The sequence below is a fragment of the Patagioenas fasciata genome, chromosome 1 (genome assembly GCF_037038585.1).
Source record: "Patagioenas fasciata isolate bPatFas1 chromosome 1, bPatFas1.hap1, whole genome shotgun sequence".
In the NCBI taxonomy this organism is placed as follows: Eukaryota; Metazoa; Chordata; class Aves; order Columbiformes; family Columbidae; genus Patagioenas; species Patagioenas fasciata.
Genome location: NC_092520.1, coordinates 4782652 through 4805105, shown reverse-complemented (window position 1 = coordinate 4805105; position 22454 = coordinate 4782652). Strand labels below are relative to the sequence as shown.

The 22454-nt window shown below is 41.3% G+C and overlaps 1 protein-coding gene across 1 annotated transcript in view; it reads left to right on the top strand.

Moving 5' to 3' along the window:
* RSF1 (remodeling and spacing factor 1) overlaps window positions 1-20967 on the top strand; it is a 64424-nt gene extending 43457 nt beyond the window's left edge. Inside the window, exons 10-16 of the mRNA XM_065833348.2 lie at window positions 4744-4798; window positions 6028-6137; window positions 9287-9354; window positions 10843-11050; window positions 12398-12621; window positions 14324-14515; window positions 16196-20967. Coding sequence (XP_065689420.2) covers window positions 4744-4798; window positions 6028-6137; window positions 9287-9354; window positions 10843-11050; window positions 12398-12621; window positions 14324-14515; window positions 16196-16770 — 1432 coding nt within the window. The 3' untranslated portion in view covers window positions 16771-20967. The remainder of the gene's footprint in view (window positions 1-4743; window positions 4799-6027; window positions 6138-9286; window positions 9355-10842; window positions 11051-12397; window positions 12622-14323; window positions 14516-16195) is intronic.
* Window positions 20968-22454: the final 1487 nt, after the last annotated feature.

The window sequence follows — 22454 nt, the reverse complement described above, 5'->3', positions numbered from 1 at the left end:
GAAAGGCAAATTTCACCAGATGAGACCCCTTTTAAAGAAAGTGATTTAGCAGGCTTATATTTGTGGCAGATACATTTGGTTCTGGAAAGAGCAGAGAACAATCCCTGGCTGCTTCCAGCTTATTTTGCATCTCTCGTTTGTCGTCGTTGCTGCCGCAACGATAATAACAGTAACAGATCAGGTACCCCCTGCTCCTGTCTTCACTGCTTCTGCTCAGAGCACAGAATCCCAGAATGTCAGGGGTTGGAAGGGACCTGGAAAGCTCATCCAGTGCAATCCCCCCATGGAGCAGGAACACCCAGCTGAGGTTCCACAGGAAGGTGTCCAGGCGGGTTTGAATGTCTGCAGAGAAGGAGACTCCACAACCTCCCTGGGCAGCCTGGGCCAGGCTCTGGCACCCACACTGAGAAGAAGTTTCTTCTCAAATTTAAGTGGAACCTCCTGTGTTCCAGTTTGAACCCACCGAGAAGAGCCTGGCTCCATCCTCCTGACACTCACCCTTTATATATCTGTAAACATTAATGAGGTCACCCCTCAGTCTCCTCTTCTCCAGCTCCAGAGCCCCAGCTCCCTCAGCCTTTCCTCACACAGGAGATGCTCCACTCCCTTCAGCATCTTTGTTGCCCTGCGCTGGACTCTCTCCAGCAGTTCCCTGTCCTTCTGGAACTGAAGGGCCACAACTGGACACAATATTCCAGGTGTGGTCTCCCCAGGGCAGAGCAGAGGGGCAGGAGAACCTCTCTGACCTACTGACCACCCCCTTCTAATCCACCCCAGGTACCATTGGCCTTCCTGGCCACAAGGGCCCAGTGCTGGCATCAGATCTAGATCACCCTGTAGTAAAATTACCCTTGGTTTGCCACTTCTAGTGAATTTGCAGCCTTGGGAACAGAGCAATGAGCTATTTTTAGGAGTGAGCCTCCATCTGTGCAGGAGTGCGGGACACAAAGAGCTATGTCTGCTGCTTTGCTTTACAGTGGGAAGATTTATTGCTAGTGAGCAGTATTTTTGGTGCTATTTTGGTACATACTCTGATGGCAAACATGACATGAAATCCGAGTTTTTCCCAGTCTGTCTTGCTTTCTTGAAATCCCTAGTGTTGCATAAAAATATGATCTTTTAACAGTTAGAGGTGTAAAAGTTCAAGCAGGTTGGTTGGGGGCACAGAAATATATTAATGTAACGTTTGTTTGAACTCGTAGGACGTGTTGTCTGTTGTTTTGGCAAAGAGAAGAAAACAGACAGTGTCATCGCGGGCACACGCGTTTAATAGATTCTTTGAACTAATGTTATTATTGTGCTTTTTGAAGTAGTGATACTGTTGTGTTCTTTTGATTATTCTCTAGCTTTCAGGAATCTGACTGAAATTCATTCAGCTCCTCAGCTTTATTCTTCCGCATCCCCAAAGCATTTTGTCATGGATTTATTGTTTTTTAATGAAAGCTTAAGGTTTCGCATTGACTTACAAATACGTAGATCAAAGTGATACCTTTATTTTTCTTCTCTTTATGAATTCAAGATGCTACTGCAAGAACCTGCCTGAATTTCAGGTTTCTCATGTACACGCTGACTTCTATAATCACTACCAGCGAGGTGGAGTAGTTGTTAAAGCTTTTATGGATCCCTTATAGTTCATGGTAGAGCCTCTGACACCTTGATCGAAAAATCACTTCTTTGCTTCTCTGAGGCCAAATTTCACACACACTTTCATGGTTTCCCTGTAGTAAATTTTGCAGCTCTTACATTAGAGAAAACGTTTTCTGGATTAGTTTAGGAAGAGTTTACAACTAGTCAGCTCTGGTGTTGGAGACTTCTTGCATCAAATGTTTCAAGTGTTGAGCTTCAGTCTGCTACACGCGAACAAGCAATCCATTTCTTACTTCACTTTGCATTTGAAGACCTTTCTCTCAGCAGGGTTGGCTTGATTTATTTGATAATTTCTTAAGCAGTTGATATTTGGGGAGAAGAAAAGCAGCTCTTGAAAGCCTCACTGGTCACACTTAACCAGCTGACTTTTCCTCATCTCACCCATCTCCCGGTGTTTTGCGTCACAAAAAATGAGAAGTAGATCAAACTATCAAAGACAGTTGCTGAATACTAAAATGTGTACATTTCCAGTTCCTTTCTCATTTTAGCAGTTGTATTCCTTGCCTTAAGATGCTACTTTAAATCATTTTCAAGAGCATAGTGATTTTTGCAGCATATGGCAAAATTCTTCCTCATGCAACCTCGTGGTGCTCAGAGGGATGAAGATTTCTTTTGATCTATCAGTTTGGAGAACCGACACTAGGAGACAAACCAATCGCTTTTATACACAGCCAGATATTCTAATGTAGATGTAATGATACAGGCTTGTCCCAGTTCATAGTCTTTCTGGCTGTAAAACAAGCTAAAATCTGTTTTTACTTTTGGTCAGTATTGCTTTAAGAACTGTGCTTGTTCATGTTATCTAAGAAAATAATATGCGGAAATCTTTCACTAAAGAGTTCTCCAGGAAGTTATTTGGATAAAAATGTATAGTGCTGGTCAGAAGACTTTTAAAATTTACTTAAGTTCTTTATAAATTAATGAAACTATTGGAAATAGGTGTTGGCGTCCAAGGTCTTGATGACTTGTGTAGATGACACATCCTGTTGTGACTCGAGTGTGATGTGATTTGTGCCCACGCAGTTGCTCACCATAACTTCACGAGTCTGGGTCTGGTTGAGTGAGACTCTTGAGCTCAGAAGCCCAGAAGAGTTTAAGTCCAGAATCTGTGATTTTTACAATTCTAAGAGATTCTCGAGTGATTTAATTTCAACTGTTACGATGCTTCACTGGATCTTGAAAGTTGGAAATCTTGTGGCAAAGGCCTAGTTCATACCTTGTGCCCACACAGGTTTGTTCTTCAGTTTGTTCTTCAGACCTACTGGAGACTTGTGTGCTTTGAGAGCTGCAAGTAGAGACCAGGAGCCAGGGCTGTGCCCAGGGCAATTCAGATGATGCTGGATGCTCATGGTGAGGCAAGCTAACCTTACTGGGACTGTCTAAGCTGAGTCTTACCAACCTTGGTTTAATCCTGTTACCAGCTGTGGACAAGGTCATCCCACTTTTCCTTAAATGGGCTTTCCTGTACTTGAGTGCTGTTGTCTCTCCTGTCTTTGGTCTAGAGAACACACAACCAATCTACCCTGTTTTTTCAGCCTTTCCCAGCAGCGCGTGTCTGCTGTGCTGTTGTAGCTCCTACTGACTTGCTCTAAACTCTTCAACTGGATCACGTCTTTCTTGAAGTATGTGTGGTGCCCGGATGGCACCAAGTGCTCCAGCTACATGTGAGCAGGGCTGGTGGCCATGGCAGGTGTCCTTCACTTCTCCTGTAGGCTGTTGTCCTCTTCACACATCCATCTGTAATATCCACAGAAGCCCAGGTTGGAAGGGACCTCAAGAATCACCTGGTCCAACCTTTCTGGGCAAAAGCACCACCTGGACAAGATGACCCAGCACCATGTCCAGCTGAATCTTAAGTGTCCAAGGTTTGGGAATCCACCACTTTCCTGGGGAGATTATTCCAATGGCTGATGGTTCTCATCATGAAAAATTTCCCTCTTGTGTCAATCAGAAACTCCCCAGGAATAACTTGTATCCATTACCCTTCATTTTCTCCATGTGACTCCTTATAGAAAGAGTCTCTTCTTTGTAGCCACCCTTTAAATACCAGAACAAGGCGATGAGGTCCTCCCTACACCTTCTTTCCTCAAGGCTGAACAAGCCTGGTTCTCTCAGGGGTTTCCCCATCCTTGGATCACCTTTGTGGTGCTTCCCTGGACCCTCTCCAGCCTGTCCACATCCTTTTTGTGTAGCAGGGACCAAAACCGAGCACAGTATATCAGGTTTAGCCTGACAAGCGTGGAGTGGAGCAGAATAATGATTTGTCTCTGCTGGTGATGCCCCTGTTGATGCAGCCCAGTGTCCCATTGTCCTTTGTTGCAGCAGCCAATGGTCACTCACATGGAGCTTGTTGTCCCTCAGGTCATTTCCCAGCTGGGTAGACCCCAGCCTGGATTGTTTGTTCGGGTGCAAGACATCACACTTGTCCTTATTAAACTTCATAAGCTTCTTCTCGGCTCGCTCTTCCAACCTCTCCAGGTCTTCCCAAGTGTCCACTTCCCCACCCAGTTTGGTGACAGCTGTGTCTGCAGCATTTGGACTCCATTGAGCTTTGTTGGACTGTTCTCCTCTGACAAAGAATTGCCACGTAGGCCATTATTTGCTCCCAGGTGTTTCTAGAGTGGATTATTCCTCCCCGAGTCTAAAATCTGGAACTTGTCCTTTTTGGATTGCATCCTGTCTTTGAGAATTTTCCCAGTTCATTGGGATTTTTGAATTCTCATTTTATCTTTCAGCACCTCCAGGGTCATTCGTAGTTACGGATTTGACATGATAATCTCTATCACAACATTATTATTTTTCACTTGTGTTTTAATTGTTTTTTTACACCCTAATTCAATTATTTCCATTGCGCTCACAATCTTCACGTACTGTTGTTTGTCAGAATTCTTTGGGAATCTCTTGAATTACGCAGGTAGGAAAATGTAATCGTATGAGATTTAGCATGTAATTCCAACTGAAGTGTTTTCTGTTGGAGCATCCTCTTGGGATGCTTCTGCCTGGCAACAGTAAGAGCTTCAAACAGTACTAATTGCAGCGTTATTTTAGCTATCTACAGTTTTTCTGTAAGCTTATTTTCTCTTTTCTCTCCTAAAGAAAAGAACGCTTGGTGTATGTGGGTATCAGTATTGAGAACATCATTCCCCCTCAGGTAAGTTACTGCGTGTCTGTTGTATTATCGGTTTATTTTCTGAACTTCTCAGGGAAGAAGTTTCTCAGTGCTTTGTCAGAAGTGCCAGTAACATCTTAGAAGGGAAAATCAATCTATATACAGGTCAGAAATAATTCCAGGCTCTTTGTTTTAGACTGAGATTGAATTGAGCAGAGGAAACAAGGGATATTTATCGTGTTTATTAGAGCCAACTGGTGTCAGACAGGATTGCAGAATCACCTCCCCACCCGTTACAGTTGGGTTTTGTGTAGAGCGCTCCACTAATCTGTAGTTTATAAAGGTGGGATTCAGTTTATTTAACACTGTCTGCTGTATAATTATCTAGATCTGAGCTAATTGTCACAGCTTTCCATTGGAAGTGATGGAAACAAATGTTTCTGGCTTATGATTCGGGGAACATATGTATTATCTATGAGAAGTATTACATTTGTCTCCAAGAATTGTATATTGGAGTCACATGTGGTTAAAAAGTATAAACATTTAGTATTTTATTAACAGATGCTTTTACAGAAGAGAAAAAGATGTTTTTACTCGGGGATAACGGCCTCTTCTCACTCCTTAAATGTATTTTAAAGTGATTCCTTTGAAGTCTTAGCCAAATGTCTTTGTTGGAGATTATAATCTGTTCCTTGCATAATAGTTTAAAATGAAACTGTTTGTTTTAAACATAGACTTTCCAGTTTGACTATAATAAAGCCAACTTTCTCCTTGTCTCTTGATAGCAGAAAGATGACACCTTTGACAAACTTGCTAAAGAGTCTCTGTCTGGGAGCGAATATTTGATAAATTAAGCCTGGGGGCAGATATTTTAATTAATAACTTGGAAACGATGTCATAAAATTAACTTGTGTGGAATTTTGAGCCTGCAGCATGTCAAGGCGTCCCTGTGCTCGGTACGCAGAGATGCCACCAACAATTTGTTCAGCTGCTGAGTTCATTAGTCCTGGGGGTAGCCCCTGAGGCACCATCAGTGCTGGAGCACAATCACAAGCCTGCTTGCAAAATTATGTCACCAATAAGGGCAATATGTGCACTTGTTCATGTAAACTCTGCTGTGACAAGTCATTATGAATATATTAGAAAGGAAAATGCGTTGGGTGGATGTGTTTTCTAGATCATACAAATATCGGTATCGTATGAGTTCAGTCACAAGCGTGGAGGGTTTGGGGAGATAAAACGTTTTTGACGCTTCTGTGTTATGTGAACAGGAGCCAGAAATACCTGAAGGCCAGGAAGAAAAGAAGAAAGACTCCAAAAAGCCCAAATCAAAGCTGCTTGAAAGGAGGTCTACCAGGACCCGCAAGTGCATAAGCTACAGGTCGGCAGCTCTTTCAAATAGCTCGTAAAACCAAGAAAACTCATACTGTTGTTTTTCTTAAGGAACCCATCGGTTCTCATACGCACTTTTACATTTAAAAGCGAGCCCCAACTCAAATGGTTTTGTTCTTTCTTCTGAATACCGGTTGTGCTTGCAGCGGTAACACAAAGGTGCAGATGAGATGGTCTAGTGAAGGGATAATGCACTAAATGAAAACAATGTGGATTTTACTTTGTTCAGGAATATTGGAGAAGGCTTTGGCGTTACTGGAATTTCTGGAGTAGGTTAAAGCAGGCGAATTGTACCTCTCTTGTGTCTAAAGGCCTTAAATTCTTCTTTCTCTTCCCCCCTTATGGCTTCTTTACATGAAAGGGCATGAAATTCAAAATGCAATTACAAGACAATGCGTCTAAAAATGGTCTAACTTTTTAGGGAAATTGTGATAAAAATGCAATTAGTAAATCAGAGTTCCAAGATATTTAGACTGTCTGCATTCTAAAAGTAGAACAGGTCACTAAAGTTTACAAAATTCGGCATGATCTTTATATTATCTTTTGTTCTCGGTGCGTTACTAAAGTGGTTTATAAACTTTACTGAATAATACCTTGAGGTGCCCCATGGTTCAAGTCCTGGGCAGTCAGAAAACTCAGCCTGCCCTTGCTTAGCTGTTGGTTCTCGGTAGCTTTGAAAATTAACAGCAAAAGATGCAGTAACAAAAACGCCATTGCTGCTTTGGGAAATAGTTTCTTTGAGGTTATATAGATTTGCAAATATGTTCATCGGTCAGGCAGCATCTGAGCAAGAGAATCAAGATCAAGGCCTCTGGTGTGACATGTTGTGCAAAGACAGTAATTCTTATTGGAAATAATGTTTTGTATAACGTTGCTCTGGAAAAAAGTTGATCTTCTGATACAAAGTGACTCAGTCATACACACAACTTTGTGAAAATAGTGCAATTACCTCAGATTTCTGTGTCCACTGCTGGTGTCAGTGGGAATTGTGGATGTTTTCCTTTAGCGGGGGAAATATTAATATTAATAAATGCTGAACATCTTATTCCGCTGTCAGACAAATCTGATTCTCTAAAGAGATGCAAACCCTTTGTCACCCAAGTCATCTGTCAGAAATCTGATTTAGGAATAAAGCAGCAGCAGAAGAAATTATGTCCTATTAATGGACAAGGAGCTGGCGGCTCCTGTTGAAGCTCAGGTTAATTGTTAGGGGGGATTTGAAAGTTTTAAGTGATTTCTCACATTTTAAAGAGAGGGTTTGTTGGGTTTTTTTAGTGGTATAGATGGAAAATAGCATTTGAGTCATGTGGAACTAATCTTATTGATGGAATAATTGTAGAGTTACTTCCTTGCTGGGTAAAGCTGCCTTGAACATACCATGCGGTTGTTCTTAGGGAATATAAAGAGACCCCAGATCCATCACCTGGTTTTTAAAGGAGAAAGCGTTTTCTGTTTACTGTTGGAATACAGAGTAATTTCTGTATTCTATTATTTCTGTATTATTATTCTGTATCTATTAATTCTGTATTTCTATTATTTTCTTGTTCTGCTGGAGGTTACTATGGAGGAGCAAGATAAATGTTTCTTTCGTGACTGAGAAACTGAATCTTTAATCAAAGTATTGTGCAATTATTAGTTGTTTATATTAAAAAAGTCTAATCTAAAAAATAATAGTTTAATGAAATGAAAAATTTAATAATATTTTTTAAAATGGGAAGAAAATCTTACATCTAAATAAAATGTCTTTCCTACATCATTAATGAAATTCAGACTTTAGCATGTTGTATCTCAAGGCGTGATACAGGTAACAATCCTTTTTTATGGGGTGTAAATTCATAACTGAAGAAACAAACTGCAGTCATCGGTGTGAAAGGATGGGATCCTTTTTCCTCCCTTTGCTGTTCCTTTTAAATGAGTTACTCAGCATGCAGAGATTTAGGCACTTTTATAAAAGCTGCTGCAGGACAAACGTACTCAAATATTTTGCTTTTGTTTGTCCTGTTTAGTTATGTGTCGAGGGTTTTGATTGCGGGGTGACAATAAAACCATGGCAGATGTATTGTTAACCCCCTCTCCTCTCCCCCTTCCCACTCAGGACAGGCGATTGGGAGGGAAAGAAGGACAAGAGAGAGTTGGAAAAAACTAAAAATGTTTTACTAATGCTACTAATAAGAATAGAGAAAATAATACAAAATATACAAAACCAATCTTGAAAGTCTCAGCAACTGCAGAGCCGGCACCCGAAGTCCTGGACTGGACTCTGCAGCCACCCGGAGCTGGATTCAGTCTGTCACTAGGCCTCAGTTCGCAGGGACGACCAGCAAGGTCCTCTCCTAACGTTGGCCATAAGGAAAAGGGAAAAGGGGATGAGATCCTCGTGATCTCCCACTTTTATATGAAGTATTCACGTGAATGGGATGTTATACACAGTTGGTCAGTTTCTTGGTCACCTGTTTTCTCATCACCCCTCTCCTGAGATGTGAATCTGTCCTTATCAGTAACCTCACATTCCATTGCTATGTTTCCCAAAACATGTATCTGGTTCTCCAGGAAAATGCAGCTAATGTGAAACCTTTAACTGACAGGCAAATTCACTAAAAGAGAAACTTGTTTTTAACAAAACCAGGACATTATGCAACATGACATTTTAACTAATTTGTATATATGTATATTTGTCTCTACTGTGTACAGTATATTTTATCTGTTCAGTTTAGCATGCTGCAGATCCATAAAGTATAATTACCACAAGCTTTAAGAGAAGAAAGAAGCGATTCGAAATAAGTTTTCAAGGAACATTGAGGATGAATAATTTTACTTTAGGTGCTTTTCAGCAATTATTTATTGTTAAATTCAGTGGTGTGTTATGTAAAATGGAAGTGGTTTTCTGTTCACATAGATCAATAATAAGACAGCCAGGCAATGGTGAATAATCTGCTAGCAAGTAGAAATAAACACACCTTAAAAATTGCTATTTTATCATCAATTCAGCCCATTATTTCTGTTATTTTATTATCTGTCTAGCCCATTGTCTGTGCAGTGTGATTTCTTTAAAAGAGTTTTAGCTTTGGAGGTAAGTTTTCGTAAGATAATTTCCTTAGGTTGTGCTTCCAAGTGGTAAATGAAAGCTGTTACTTTTAGGTTTGATGAATTTGATGAGGCAATTGATGAGGCAATTGAAGATGATATCAAGGAGGCTGATGGAGGAGGTATGTTTCTGATATTTATTTTCATTGCAGTGGTGATAAGAAGATTAAGACCAAATGTATTTTGATCCGAGAAGCAACAAATATAGTCCTCCCCCTTAAACTTTGTAGTTTACAGTTTTTACTGCTGTGTTTTTGGAATTAAACTCAATAATTTCTCCTGGAAATGGCCATGTCAGGCTGCCAAAAGACGCCAAAATTGATTTGGTCTTGATAGTTAAATTCAGCTTGTAAATGTTTTGATATATGAATGCAGTGGCTAAGCATGACAAGAAGACTTTTGCAATTAATTTGCAAAGATTTGGATTTGAGGTTGGAATGGCAGCTGGTGCTACTGACATCTGTCACCTCTAAAAACTGGGTTCACAAACTGATCTGCTTTAAAGCCGGGGTCTACAAAGTGGTTTTAAAAATATTAACTCGGATCTATAAGCACTTCTCAGTTGTACATGAATAAAGTGAAATTATCTTCTGTGTTGCCTATTAAGGCAACATAGGGGATCCAAAAACGAGATCTTCAACAGTATCTGAGAGGTGTAGATGCATTTGTGCTTCTGTGTGGAGAAAACTGCCATGAGCCATCATCCCTTGCTTGTTTGGCTTGTGGCATCTCCACAAAGACACAGGTTTTCAGGACCCCAGTGGATGTACACAATCTGAACATTGCGTGTCTGTAACACGGCTGTATAACCACAGACTGGTTGGGTTGAAGGGACCTCTGGAGATCATCCAGTCCAACCCACCTGCTAACGCAGGGTCACCAGAGCAGATCACACAGGAAGGTGTCCAGGTGGGTTTGAATGTCTCCAGAGAAGGAGACTCTACAACCTCTCTGGGCAGCCTGGTCCAGGCTCTGGCACCTCACAGTGAAGAAGTTGATCCTCATATTCAGATGGAGCCTCCTGTGTTTCAGTCTGTGCCCGTTGCCCCTTATCCTGTCATTGGGCACCACTGAACACAGTCTGGTCCATCCTCTTGACACCCACCCTGGAGATATTGATCAGCATTGATCAGACCTCCTCTCAGCTTCTCATCTCCAAGCTGAACAGCCCCAGCTTTCTCAACCGTTCCTCAATAGAAAGATACTAAAATAATAAACCTAACAAAGTCTCAACAGTAAAACCAGCTTTTCAGGAACTCCACTCCCTGGTCAAACAGCAACTGCAACACTTCATCTCCCAAGAAGGGTTTTAATCATTATGAAGATAATGTATTTTCTGGTAACTGCCCATTCACAAAGCATTAGGTAATAACATGGGGTGGGGTTGAGTATGAGAATGGATGTGGACCTTGTTCCACATGGACCTCAGTATTTCCAGGTGACCGCAGCTGGGGCTGTGTGTGTCAGGAACAAGACTCCAGAAACAGTCTTGCATGACAAAAAATATGCTGCTTTACAGAGAATAAGTTGAATTTATAAGCATGGAAGAAATGTATAAACAAAAAATCAACGTGCTCTTTTTTCCCCCCTTTTTCTATCACTGAATTCAGGCATTGGGAGAGGCAAAGACATGTCTAATATCACAGGTCACCGTGGAAAAGACATTTCCACAATCCTGGAGGAAGAAAGGAAAGAAAACAAGCGACCGCAAAGAGCTGCTGCAGCACGGCGCAAGAAACGACGGCGACTAAATGACCTGGATAGTGACAGTAATCTGGATGAAGAAGAGAGTGAGGATGAATTCAAGATCAGTGATGGGTATGTTTACAGTTTAACTTCCACCACAAGCCACAGACTGCTGCAGGCTTCTGTGACTCTGAAGTGATCATTGGAGCTCGTGCCTGGTGCTGGAACAGCTATGCATGGTGCCAGCAAAAGTCCTCCTGGCTTAGAGGATCATCATTGTACTGGAAAAACCACACTCTGGATACACATGCTGAAATAATCCATTCTGTATTTTAAGTAAAAGGTGTTCTGGGAATGTTACTGGTATGAGGCTGCACTGGGGGGTTCTGTACATGGTTATGTTAGTGAAGTACCCGAGTCCTCTGACTGCTGATAGAATCATAGAATCACTTTGGTTGTAAGAAACCCTCAATGTTGTTGAGTCCAACCATTAACCCAGCCCTGGCATTAACCCATGTCCCTGAGAACCTCATCTCTGCATCTGTTCAGCCCCTCCAGGATGGTGACTCCAGCACTGCCCTGGGCAGCCTGTTGCAATGCCCCACAACCCTTTCCAGGAAGAATTTTTTCCCAATATGCAATCTAAACCTCCCCTGACACAATTTGAGGCCGTTTCTTCTCATTCTATGACTTGTTACGTGGGTGAACAGATGAACACCCTCCATGCTACAACCTCTCGATGTGACTGTCTACCAGAAATCCCTAACAAAGATGCAGCTAGAATAAGGCTGATTGTTTCCTTTTGAAAAATACATCCTATTTTGTGGGATTTTTATTGGACCTGATTGGCATTTCAGAATTGGAAGTGTAAAATTTCCCCATTTGCAGCACACACAACTTGACGTGCAGGTTCTGACAACAGTTCTTGATTTCTGCTCTCTAGGAGACAGAGTTTGAAAACAGCTAAAGAAGTGGCTTATGCTGTAGAAAACACTGTCATGTGAAGCTTTAAATGCTAAACAAGTATTGGTCTGGCTAACTGAAACTCTGTGGGATTTCTTACCGTTCAGTCTGGGGAACTCCCAACATGAATAAATTTAATAATAATTTTATACATCCTTTATGCCACAGTGAAGAAACATAATGGAGCATGAGCTCTAGGCTCTTTACAATCAACACTTAAAGCTTTACCAGTCACTGAGTCAATTTACCAAGTGTATGGATAATCTATACAACAAAGATGCAAATTTTGAGCTGTTTTTCACCTGTGACTGTGCTGAGGGCATTTCAGTGGCACCTGAATGAGTTAAATATGCTGGATATTTCTGATCAATGAGTGTAGCTTGCGGAAATCTCACAGAACTAATAGCGCACTGATTCATTCAAGTGCACTCATGCGTTATTTGTAAAATAGAAATACCGATTCAATCTGTTATTTCTGATACCTGTCTCTGTTGTCTGTGATGTCTCTTTGAACAGATCTCAGGATGAGTTTGTTATATCAGAGGAGAATCTGGATGAAAGCGAAGATGACCCACCATCCAACGAAGACAGCGATTCGGAGTTCTGTGCCCGCATTTCCAGGCGACACGTCTCCAGGCCCATGAGGCAAAGCAGGCGGTTACGAAGGAAAACAGTGAAGAAAAAATACTCTGAGGATGACGAAGATGAAGATTCTGAGGAGAATTCAAGCAGAGAATCTGGTGAGTTAAATACTCTGGAGAGAGGAAGAGTGGAAGGCTCGATTTCCTGTTATGACAGATGCTAACTAAGGTGTCAACTTTGCTTTAAAGCACTTCACTGCTCATTCTGCTGTGAATGTTGTGCAGGAAACTGCTATTGAGTATGAGGTTCTCAGCATTTTAAGTAATTATCTATTTAAATGAATGCTTGTGTTATGATTCAGAATGCCTTTGTGGATGGTTTCATATAACCTGTACCTTCCTGTTTGGAACATGTTTGTAAGGAATAGAAAGGATGGAGGCAAAAATGCACTTTTTAGCTACTTGAAGACCTTCCAAATACCTTTGAAGAAACTTCTGAAAGAAACATTTTCCCTCATTTTGTATGGAAGAATAATTCCTTCACTTTTCTGGTACTCTGTGTTCTCTGGTAGGCTTGAAAGCAAGTAATAACACCTTGAATCTGTCTCTTCTATGATTATCCTTTTTGATCTTTATTAACTCAAAACCTTTGCATCACAGGAGAAGTGAATAATTCACTTTGTTCTTCTTGTCCTTCAAGCAGTTCGTTTGCTGTTTGCCCAGTTTGAAGTTTGAGTGTAACCTCTATGTAATACTTCTATCTTTTCATGGTAAACATCTTTCTCTGAAGATTGTCCTCCATGTTTCTGCTTCACTGGAGACTCAATCCTAGAAAGCCCCAGATATTTTTACTTATTTTTATTATGAATTTAGGGTACTAGTTACATTGGAGCTTTAACTTGTTGCAGTGTGTGTTATCTTTCTGGTGCTTTATGTGTGTCTCTGGAATGTAGATGATTATGTTGGCATGAGTTGCTTTGAAGTGCTGTTTTCCAACAGGAGGATTCACACATGGATAGATGACGATAGTTTTATGCACTGACAATAGTTGCTTCTCCCTGTCCGGAATGCATTGCTGCACCCATCATCAACTCTTTAACGATGGAGCTACTGGCAGGAGGTAGAGGATTGAAACCATTGAGCTGGAGAATCGAAAGAGATTGTTCATTTATTCTCTAATGCCCAGGAGCAACTATTTGTTTCCTGCTGGACACAACCTGTGATAAAGTCAATTGATTCCTTATGTATTTAAGAGTATAATCCCGATGTTTTGGTCTTTTACCCTGTCATTGTCCCTCAGGATCCTGCCTTAACCCTGTTTTGAGCTAAAGACATAAGGTGCGCTGCGAGCGGCTTTGGGTTCGGTCTCCAGAGATGGAGTTTCTCTCAGAAGGTGGTGGTTGTTATTGTCGGTGGTTTTTCGTCTACCTATTCTTAAGTGTTTGAGTAGAATACAATTTATTTTAACTTTAAAACCAGAAAGGACTTTCCAGTGTCAGTGGTAACGTGCATCATCAGCTCTCATTCAGTAAGGTTGTTTCAGCTGTCAGGAATTGTAGAGGTGGAATTGTAGTGGTGGCATCTTTGGCACCATAGAGCTGAGGGAAGAAAAACACTGGAAGGAAACCTGTTCTGGAGGAGTTTGAGGGAGACAGGAAAAAGGTTTGTGAGAAGATTTTAAAAGCGGGCAATTCTACGCTGGTGAATGGTTGGAACTGATACCTTGAGCCTGGAATGGGTCAGGGTGATGAGCCATGATGGTTGGGATGCTGTGGTGCTGGAAGAGTACATGATTGTATTATCGAAATTATGCAGTTTTGTTGTAATAAAGTAACTCACATCACTGTTTTCTTCTTTACAGAGAGTGGTGAGTACACAGATTACAGTGACGACGATTATCTGGAAACCAGGAGGAGAAGATCAAGACGGAATCAGAAGAGACAAGTTAATTATAAGGAAGATTCAGAAAGTGATGGCTCCCAGAAAAGTGTCCGATACGGGAAGGAGTTAAGAAGAGTTCATAAACGCAGGCTCTCTACTTCAGATAGTGAAGGTAAAATAAAAAGCTAAGGAGCTAATATATGTCAGCATTAGCATGAAAACTGTATATAATTCAGAGATTATGGAGAACTTTGTTTCTAGAATTCCGTGGTGTTTCTCAGAAACTGTTTCCTTCTGACACAGGCTACTGGTACTTCACGGTGCACTGTTACGATCACTTCTTAAAGTCATCGTCGTCCCTAATCCTGATGTCCACATCCAAACTGACTGTGCTGGGATCCCAAAACTGGCATGCATGTAACCATTTGGCCACTTTTCTGTTAAGAGCCCACAAAGCTTCATCCTATGAGTCTTTAAAGATTCTCTTCTTTTAAAAAGTATTCATTTTGGTGCCCTGATTGTATTTGTGCTGGCGGTTAAGATTCATTCAATCTCCTGTGATAAGCACAGAGGAAATGCGTTCTCGTAACGTCAGTCATGAGCGACTGGTGTGCGTTCAGATGTAAAATTAACTCTTACAAAAGCAACTTTTGGATGCTTTGCATTGTGGGTGAGCTTACGTGACCTCAGGTCCAGCGTTCGGAGCCGCTGAGCATTAGGGCTGCAATGGTTGCTCGGCTCCCTCAGAAAAGGCCGAGCACCTCTGATTTGTAGGTAAGTTTTGGAAGTGCTGGCCCGAGTTTAGAGTGTTAGCAGATCCCTTAGATGAAGGGAAACAAGTATGTAATATAACCATATTATATCTCAAATTTGATCATACACTCCAATATATTCTGCTCTTGGAAGAGGATCTGTAGACTGTCTGCTAAGAATTGCAGAGTGTTTTTTGCTGCCTGACTAATAATGTATTTTCCCCATGAAATCCCGTTTCCTCAGGTGTTTTTGGTACTGATTTTTTGCATATTAAAATTAGCACCACTGGGTACCATTGCAGTACTCTCCCACAGCTCCCATGATGTGCTATAAAACATATAACAGCGGCACTGAAGTGTAATTCTGTTGAAAATACAGCAACTCTGACAGAGTCTCATGCAACTTAAACCTACATTAAATAAAATAATTCACATGCATTTCTAATTGAGACATCAAGTGGTGTTTACCATTTAAATTTTCAGTCTCCATCTTTTCTCACCAAAGCCATGAAGGGTCAGCAGAAAGGTTGTCAACATGTAGGCGATATTCCAGTTTGCCAAAGAAACCAAAAGGCTTCTGTTAAAGGGCAGCAAACTTCAGGTGACGTTTAGGCAACGTTCATGTGCTTTGGAAGAAGTTGTATATAATTTGGGAGTAACAGGGGAATACTTGTGTGTGTATATATAGATATAGATCTATATCTTTCTATAATAGTGCAGCTGTTGTTTGGGATCTTAGTTTTTGGAAGGGTGTAAAGCAGGTGCTGTGAAATGAGGGATACGGTTCTGCGTTATTCCTGGAATGCAGTTATTGTTTTTAGAGGTGAACACATCAGCCTCCAAAGCCTCTGATGTTCCTCATATGGGAAACCAGAATATCAACAAATTGCTGGTCTTTGCTTCTTGACCAATTGATTTTAAAAGTAGAAATAATGCAAGTATTTTGACATGCTTGGGGAAACTGAGGAAGGAGATGGAAGTGTGTGTGGTGAGAGAGAGAGAAATGGCTTTTTAATGAGTGTGAAAGGTGAAAAATGAAGTGTAATTGTTTTGGTTGCGCTCAGATTTGCTAACGGCTTTAAGTCTGGTGCTTATTCCAGAGAGCTACACATCTAAGAACTCCGAGGATGACGAATCCACAAAGGGGTCGAAGCGATTGATTCGAAAACGCCGGCGAAGTACAGACGACTACTCTGAGGAGGAAGGAGAGGACGAGGAAGACGAAGGGAGGCCTGTCCGCAAACGGCTGAACCGAATCGAAACGGACGACGAAGACAACTGCGAAAACGCCAACGATGACGCGGAAAACCCCGCTCCTGCAAATAAGCTGCCAGCGCCACAAGCTCCTCAAGACAACGCCAAGAAGCACTGCTACCGGATAGAAAGCGACGACGAAGATGACTTTGATAACGTAGGGAAAGTAGAGAGCCCTTTGGACTACAGCCTGGTGGATTTGCCTTCCACCAACGGACAGAGCCCAGGGAAAACCATTGAGAACTTGATCGGCAAACCCGGCGAGAAGACCCAGGCGCCCAAGGACAGCACGGCCAGCGCCAGCCTGGCGCCCAACGGCACGGGGAGCGGGCAGGAGGCGGTAGGGCCGGAGGAAGAGGAAGACGAACTTTTGAGAGTGACTGACCTTGTTGATTACGTCTGTAACAGTGAACAGTTATAAGACTTCCATTTTTGTGCTAATTTATTCCACGGTAGCTCATACCAGCGGGCCAGTTATTAAAAGCTGTTTTATTTTTCCTAGAAAATTCTCCACTACAGTATCACTTTTTAGAAGCAAGAATTTCACCAGTCCTGCAGTCTTTCTGTGAAGTGACCAGTTTTGAACTTTGAAGATGATTGCTGTAAATTCCCTCTCTTAACCTCCCCCCCCCTTTTCTCCTTCCAAGTCCATGGTCCTGGGTAATTTCACTCACAAAAACCTTATAACAACAAGAGATTTGTATATTTTTGACTTTATATTTCCTGAGTGCGTACAAATTTGTGGAAATGGGTGGCCTAAGAAAGCATTCCAAATCGGTCAGGGCCCAAACCGGAACCGAGGTGGGTTTGGCTCAAGGGGTGGGAGGGGGGGGATGCAGAAGCACTTGTGCTTTAGCTTTTTCATATGAGATATATATTATATTTAAATGTTCACAACTTAGATTACAACTTAACAGACAGTTAAAAAACAAATTAATGTCTGTACTGTCGCATTTTGTGAGTTGTAGGTTAACATACCATAGCTCATTTTAGTAATCACCTTCATGGAAAAGCAGTTTGATTTTAATACAGGAGGCAAACAGAATTATTAGAGGCCAAGAAGGTACCATAAACAAGAACTCTACTATCCATTATGACTTGCAGACTTTCCTAATAAACATCCTTTAAAGTGTTTGTACAGTAAAGTGTACTGTAATGACGTTTTTGACAGTCGAAACACTCCAGGCCATGAGTTTGTAAAGTGAGCTGGTGCGTAGGTCATCCGCCGGTCTCTGACGCGCGGCGCCTGGCGGGAGGACGTGTCGCTGGGAGGTCAGTCTGTAAGTTGGACATCGTCTTGACGTGCTGCAAGCTTTTGACAGACAAAATAGCTGCCGGCCACTCGAGGTTTCTCACCATCCGTTGGAGTTTTCCGAGTGAAATGCGTTTGTCCGAACGGCGTTGACCACAGACCGACAGTGCGTCGGAGGATTGAGGGATATTTTCGTTTTTGAATAAACCGCGACTGGTCCATTCATGTTCTTAATATCTACTTCAAATTGAAGTAAACAAATGGAACAGTTTTCCTTTGGGAGGTTTTCTCTTTGGGGTTTGTGTGTGTGTGGGTTTTTTTTTTGTTTTGATTTTACTTATCTGCCTGGATGTATTAGCAGGTTTTGAATGTAGTGTTGGCCTTTGGCCATTAGAATTTTCTTAAAATACATTTTAATAATTGCCATGTGACCAACTGATTTCAAGAAGGCAGCATTGCTGAGAGAAAACGCTTGACTCCAAGACATCTCATCAAGTGAAGTGCTATGTGCTTTTATTCAAGAAAATAAAGATGATGAAAGAAAAACAATATGAGGCACATAAGGAAGAGCAAAGCTGAAATTTGTTTTGGGTAGCATTGAGTTTTCTCTTTACTCTGATTGAAGATGCAGGCTGTAGCATTTGGACGTGTCGGAGCACACACACGGCTCAAACAGATCTGCCAAGCGTTGAAATCCAAAAAGGTCACAGTTATTAATCCTTTTGCTCTGAGATTTGGATTTTTGACTGGTGTTTATGTCCGTTGCCGGCAATGGATGCACCAAAACTGCTGCTGCCACCGAGGAGTGAGTTCTCCTTTCCCACCCCATCCCCTTCCATTATATTGTATTTACTAGTCAGTCATTAAGCACTTGTGTTTTCTTGTAATAAAACTGGCATTAGGCCTTTACTAAATACCTCTCTAGAAAACCTAGGTCTAAAAATTACCTGTCTTCTGGCCTTAAAAGTCTTGGTTTTGTTTCCCCACCTCTTTCTCCGTGAGTTTTATCAGAACCACTCCGTGACTCTTGCTCATTTGGGTTGTAGCAGCGCACGTATCCCGCTACACAACTAGAACTGTCAGAGCTGCAAAAAGCTGGAACTCCTTCCTTATCTGCTATGCTAAGCAAACTTGTGACTGAAAACAATGAGAAATCGCTCAATTTCTAAATGAGAGTTTAATTCCATTAAAGGTTACATATTTTTTCCACCTTATCGACATTAACTATTGTTTTCATGAGCAGATATTAAAACAGGGTAGGGAAGAGCCACATCTGCTTTTTAAGAACTCATTCAAAGCTTCTGTAGCATTTAACGCTACCATAGTGATTTCTTTGCCTGGGAGGGGTGTAAACGTCGTGCTTCTACATTTCTAATCTACTTGTGTTTTAAAACAAGCAAGAACATACAGCTTCCACTTTCCAATGTTAATAATTGCTGGGCATTTTTAATATTTGCAGTGCAAACTGATTCACGTGCAGCAACGCTGGGCAACTGATGGTTTCTCGTTTGTTTTGGTGGTGCCATCATCTGTTTTGCTGCCTGTTGGAGCATTTTAGTGTCTGTAGTAAACATTCTTGTTTGTAGAGTCAGCCCCAAACATTAAATACTTCACGAGCAAGTAATTGTGAATGTAGGAAAGGAGTTACAATAGTGAATATACCAACCAGGGAAAACTTGAGAACTGAGTTAGGGAGTGATATAAAAGCAGGAAAGAACAGGAAGCAGGATTGGAAGGTCAAGTCCTTACAAGTTGTTACCAAGTGTTACTTTCTATAGGTCACTTTGCAAAAACTTTTCTCTCTTCAAAGAAGTCGCCTCTGGTACCCGAGACAGTTTCATCCCCCAGGATCCAGAGTTTCCCCTTAGACCCGTGGGAATGTTACGCGAGTAAAAACTGCCAAAAAACCATCCTAGAAAGTCTAACATTTTAAAACTCTTATTTCTCTTATTTCTAAAGCTTCCTACTTGGTGGAAAATATCTCCCATTTGGAGAGATGCCATTTTCTGACGTGAGGCCAGCTGACTGGGCCGTGCAGGGTGTTGATTCCAGACTGAAAATGTCCTCCAGGTACTTAGTCCTGTGCCCTTTTTTACTCCTTATGAGATCAACAATTAAATATCTTTGAGTACTGATCTCCAGGTGTGGTTTGGGGCTAACAAACTGTATAAGAAACAGTGAAAGAAAGCTTGCCGTGGATTATTTTTTAATATAATGGATTTAACAGTAAAAGATCAAGCAGCTGTTGGCTCAACATTTATTGAACAAACTTGTGTTTATTCCACACAGGTTGTCACTAAAGGCTTTGTCTTTTTTAATTGCAAACTTAAGAGCATAACTGGGAAGCAAGTGAATTGATTCCTGTGTGTGCTTTAAGTAGCTTTGGTGAGGGGATGAATGTATAGATTGAGGGGAGGAATGGACCTGGTTTGTGTCACCGAATAAACGATGTCCGTGCGCGTTCTTGCGTGCAGCTCCTGTGACTATCAGCAACAAAGTGCACAGTGGGTCCGCTCTGTAGTTAATGAATTTGGTGTGTTAATTAGCCAGAAGGGTGGTAGAATTAAGAAATCAAAAGTTTCAGTGCAGGTGCTGTCCTCTAGTTATCGAGTCGGCTAAACCTGAGCATATTCTTCATTTTAAAATGGAAAACGACATCACCCAACTACCAAAAATAAACACCTTGGTGTTGAAATCTTGTCGGAAGATCAGTGCTGAACAATCAACTCTTTGACAGTTTGACTTCGTACATCTTGAATTTCATTATAAAATTACTGCATCAGGATTGCTCTGTCCTACCAGCGCTCAAGAGAAACAGAGATGCTTTTATTTCCTAAATTGCTCATTTATGAAATCATTACCATCAAGATTTCTTAGGATTGAAGTGTGTCAGTTATTCTTCATATAGCGGGAGCTAATGACTTAGTTGGACTTGTTTTCTGCTTGCTTCTGTTTTCTAATTGCTGCGTCCGAATTCTTGGTGAGAGACCTTATTGAAAGAACATCAAGGGGAAAAAAATGTACGTTCATGAAAGAAAAATTGTATGGTAGTGGTACACTTGTCCTGTTTCGTATCTATCATTGAACTGCATTGGTATCCAGATGCTGCAACTGGTTTAGAATTTTAATAGTGCATTGTCAAGGTGTCCATTTTATATCTGTCTTTTCAGGCGCTTACAACTTGGTTTTCAATGTTCTTCAATAGGAAGGCCCAGTCTAAATGTTCAAATATTCGTTTCAAATTCCCTATTTTCACCAACTTCTTTTATGAGAAGTAAATGAGCGATTTTTATGGCACCTGCTTTTTAAACTCATTTTGTACACAGTAATGGAAATAAATCGTGGCAGTAATGCTAGACCCCAGAACTGGTCTGATGAAGAGATTTGTATCATCTAGTTCAAAATTGCAATACATAGGCCTCAAAAATTGGTTTTGGTACACGTGCAGTGACTACTGTTCACAGGCTTGTAATACGGATATAATGTCCAGCGCACACCCTAGATATTGATTTACATTTGTCGTATGCTTCTGATTCGCTGGGTATGTAAAATCCTTAAATGTATAAATATATATGAAAGATATCAAATATCTTCAAACAAAAACAATAACTTAATGAAGAAACACATGTTGAATATGGTGGGGAAGCTGCAGCAATTCATGTGGAAAAGCACAATTCTGCAATTCCTTACACGGTTAAAACTTCTGTAGAAGCATTTAGGATATTGGCTGAAATAAGGATTTGCAGGATCAGGCCCACATTTCCTGGTCATCTTACTTTCCTTTCTTCCCCTTCCGTACCAGTTGGGGTAGGGATTATATCTCACTTACAACATGGGAAGGCAGAAAATAAAAAATCCAACAGAAATCATCCTTATTTTTTACCAGTATCAACTGGTGTATGATGCTATATGACTAATTTTCGGTGCTTTAGCGTTGGGTACCCAAATCTGAGACCTAGCGGAGAAGTCTTGCTTCAGCAATATTTATCAACTGAAAATGATTTCTGAAGCTGGACACCCAGCATTTGGGGTATCAAAGATTATAATAGTTACTTCTGAAAACACGCATCACTTACCAAGCTCTTATTTTAGATTAGGTGTAACTGAGATAGTTTCAAATGGCAAAAACATGTGCTTGGGAATTGATTGTCCCAACGCTTCAGAGTAATTTAACTTATTTTGTATATTGCAAAAGATGTATATTGCTTAGTATGACACTTAAAAATGTGTACAGCTTCTGGGGGAAAGGATAAAACACTCTAAAGTAGAGATGATTTTATAATTGAATATGTGGTAGAAAGGCTCCAGATTTAACTGCAATTAAATCGTACAGCTTGGGTTTTTGACTATCATTTCGTAAATGCTGGCACCCCACAGCTGAGCTGAGGAGCAGGAGAGGGGACAACAGAGCAGTTAGAGGGGACACGGTGCTTCACGAAGGCACGCATGTCCGCAAATCTATTGCTGCGTAGAACCCCAAAGGTTTCTAAGGAGAGCTGAAGGGTAGAGCGGCTCTGGTTGCTCGGCAGGTTTACTTTGTGCACTTTGCAGCACTTTGTGTATAGTCGGTTTCACTGGTTCCCCAGGTGCAGTCAGGTCCTCCTGCGGTTGGAACGCTCATTCCGCTACCGGCAGGAGATGGGGAATAGATGGAGGGAAGCGGAACGGAAAAATGTGTGTGCAAACCATTCACAAGACGGGTCTTGGACAGGCCTTAAAACTACTTTGAACGCCCTTTACAGACTGTATTTCCAATGCAAGGCCTCAAATTTAGGTCTTGTCTTGACCTTCAGAGCAACAGGAACATCTCTCTGAGGTCTCCTTCCTTGAGGGAGTCGGTCACGTTCCATCAG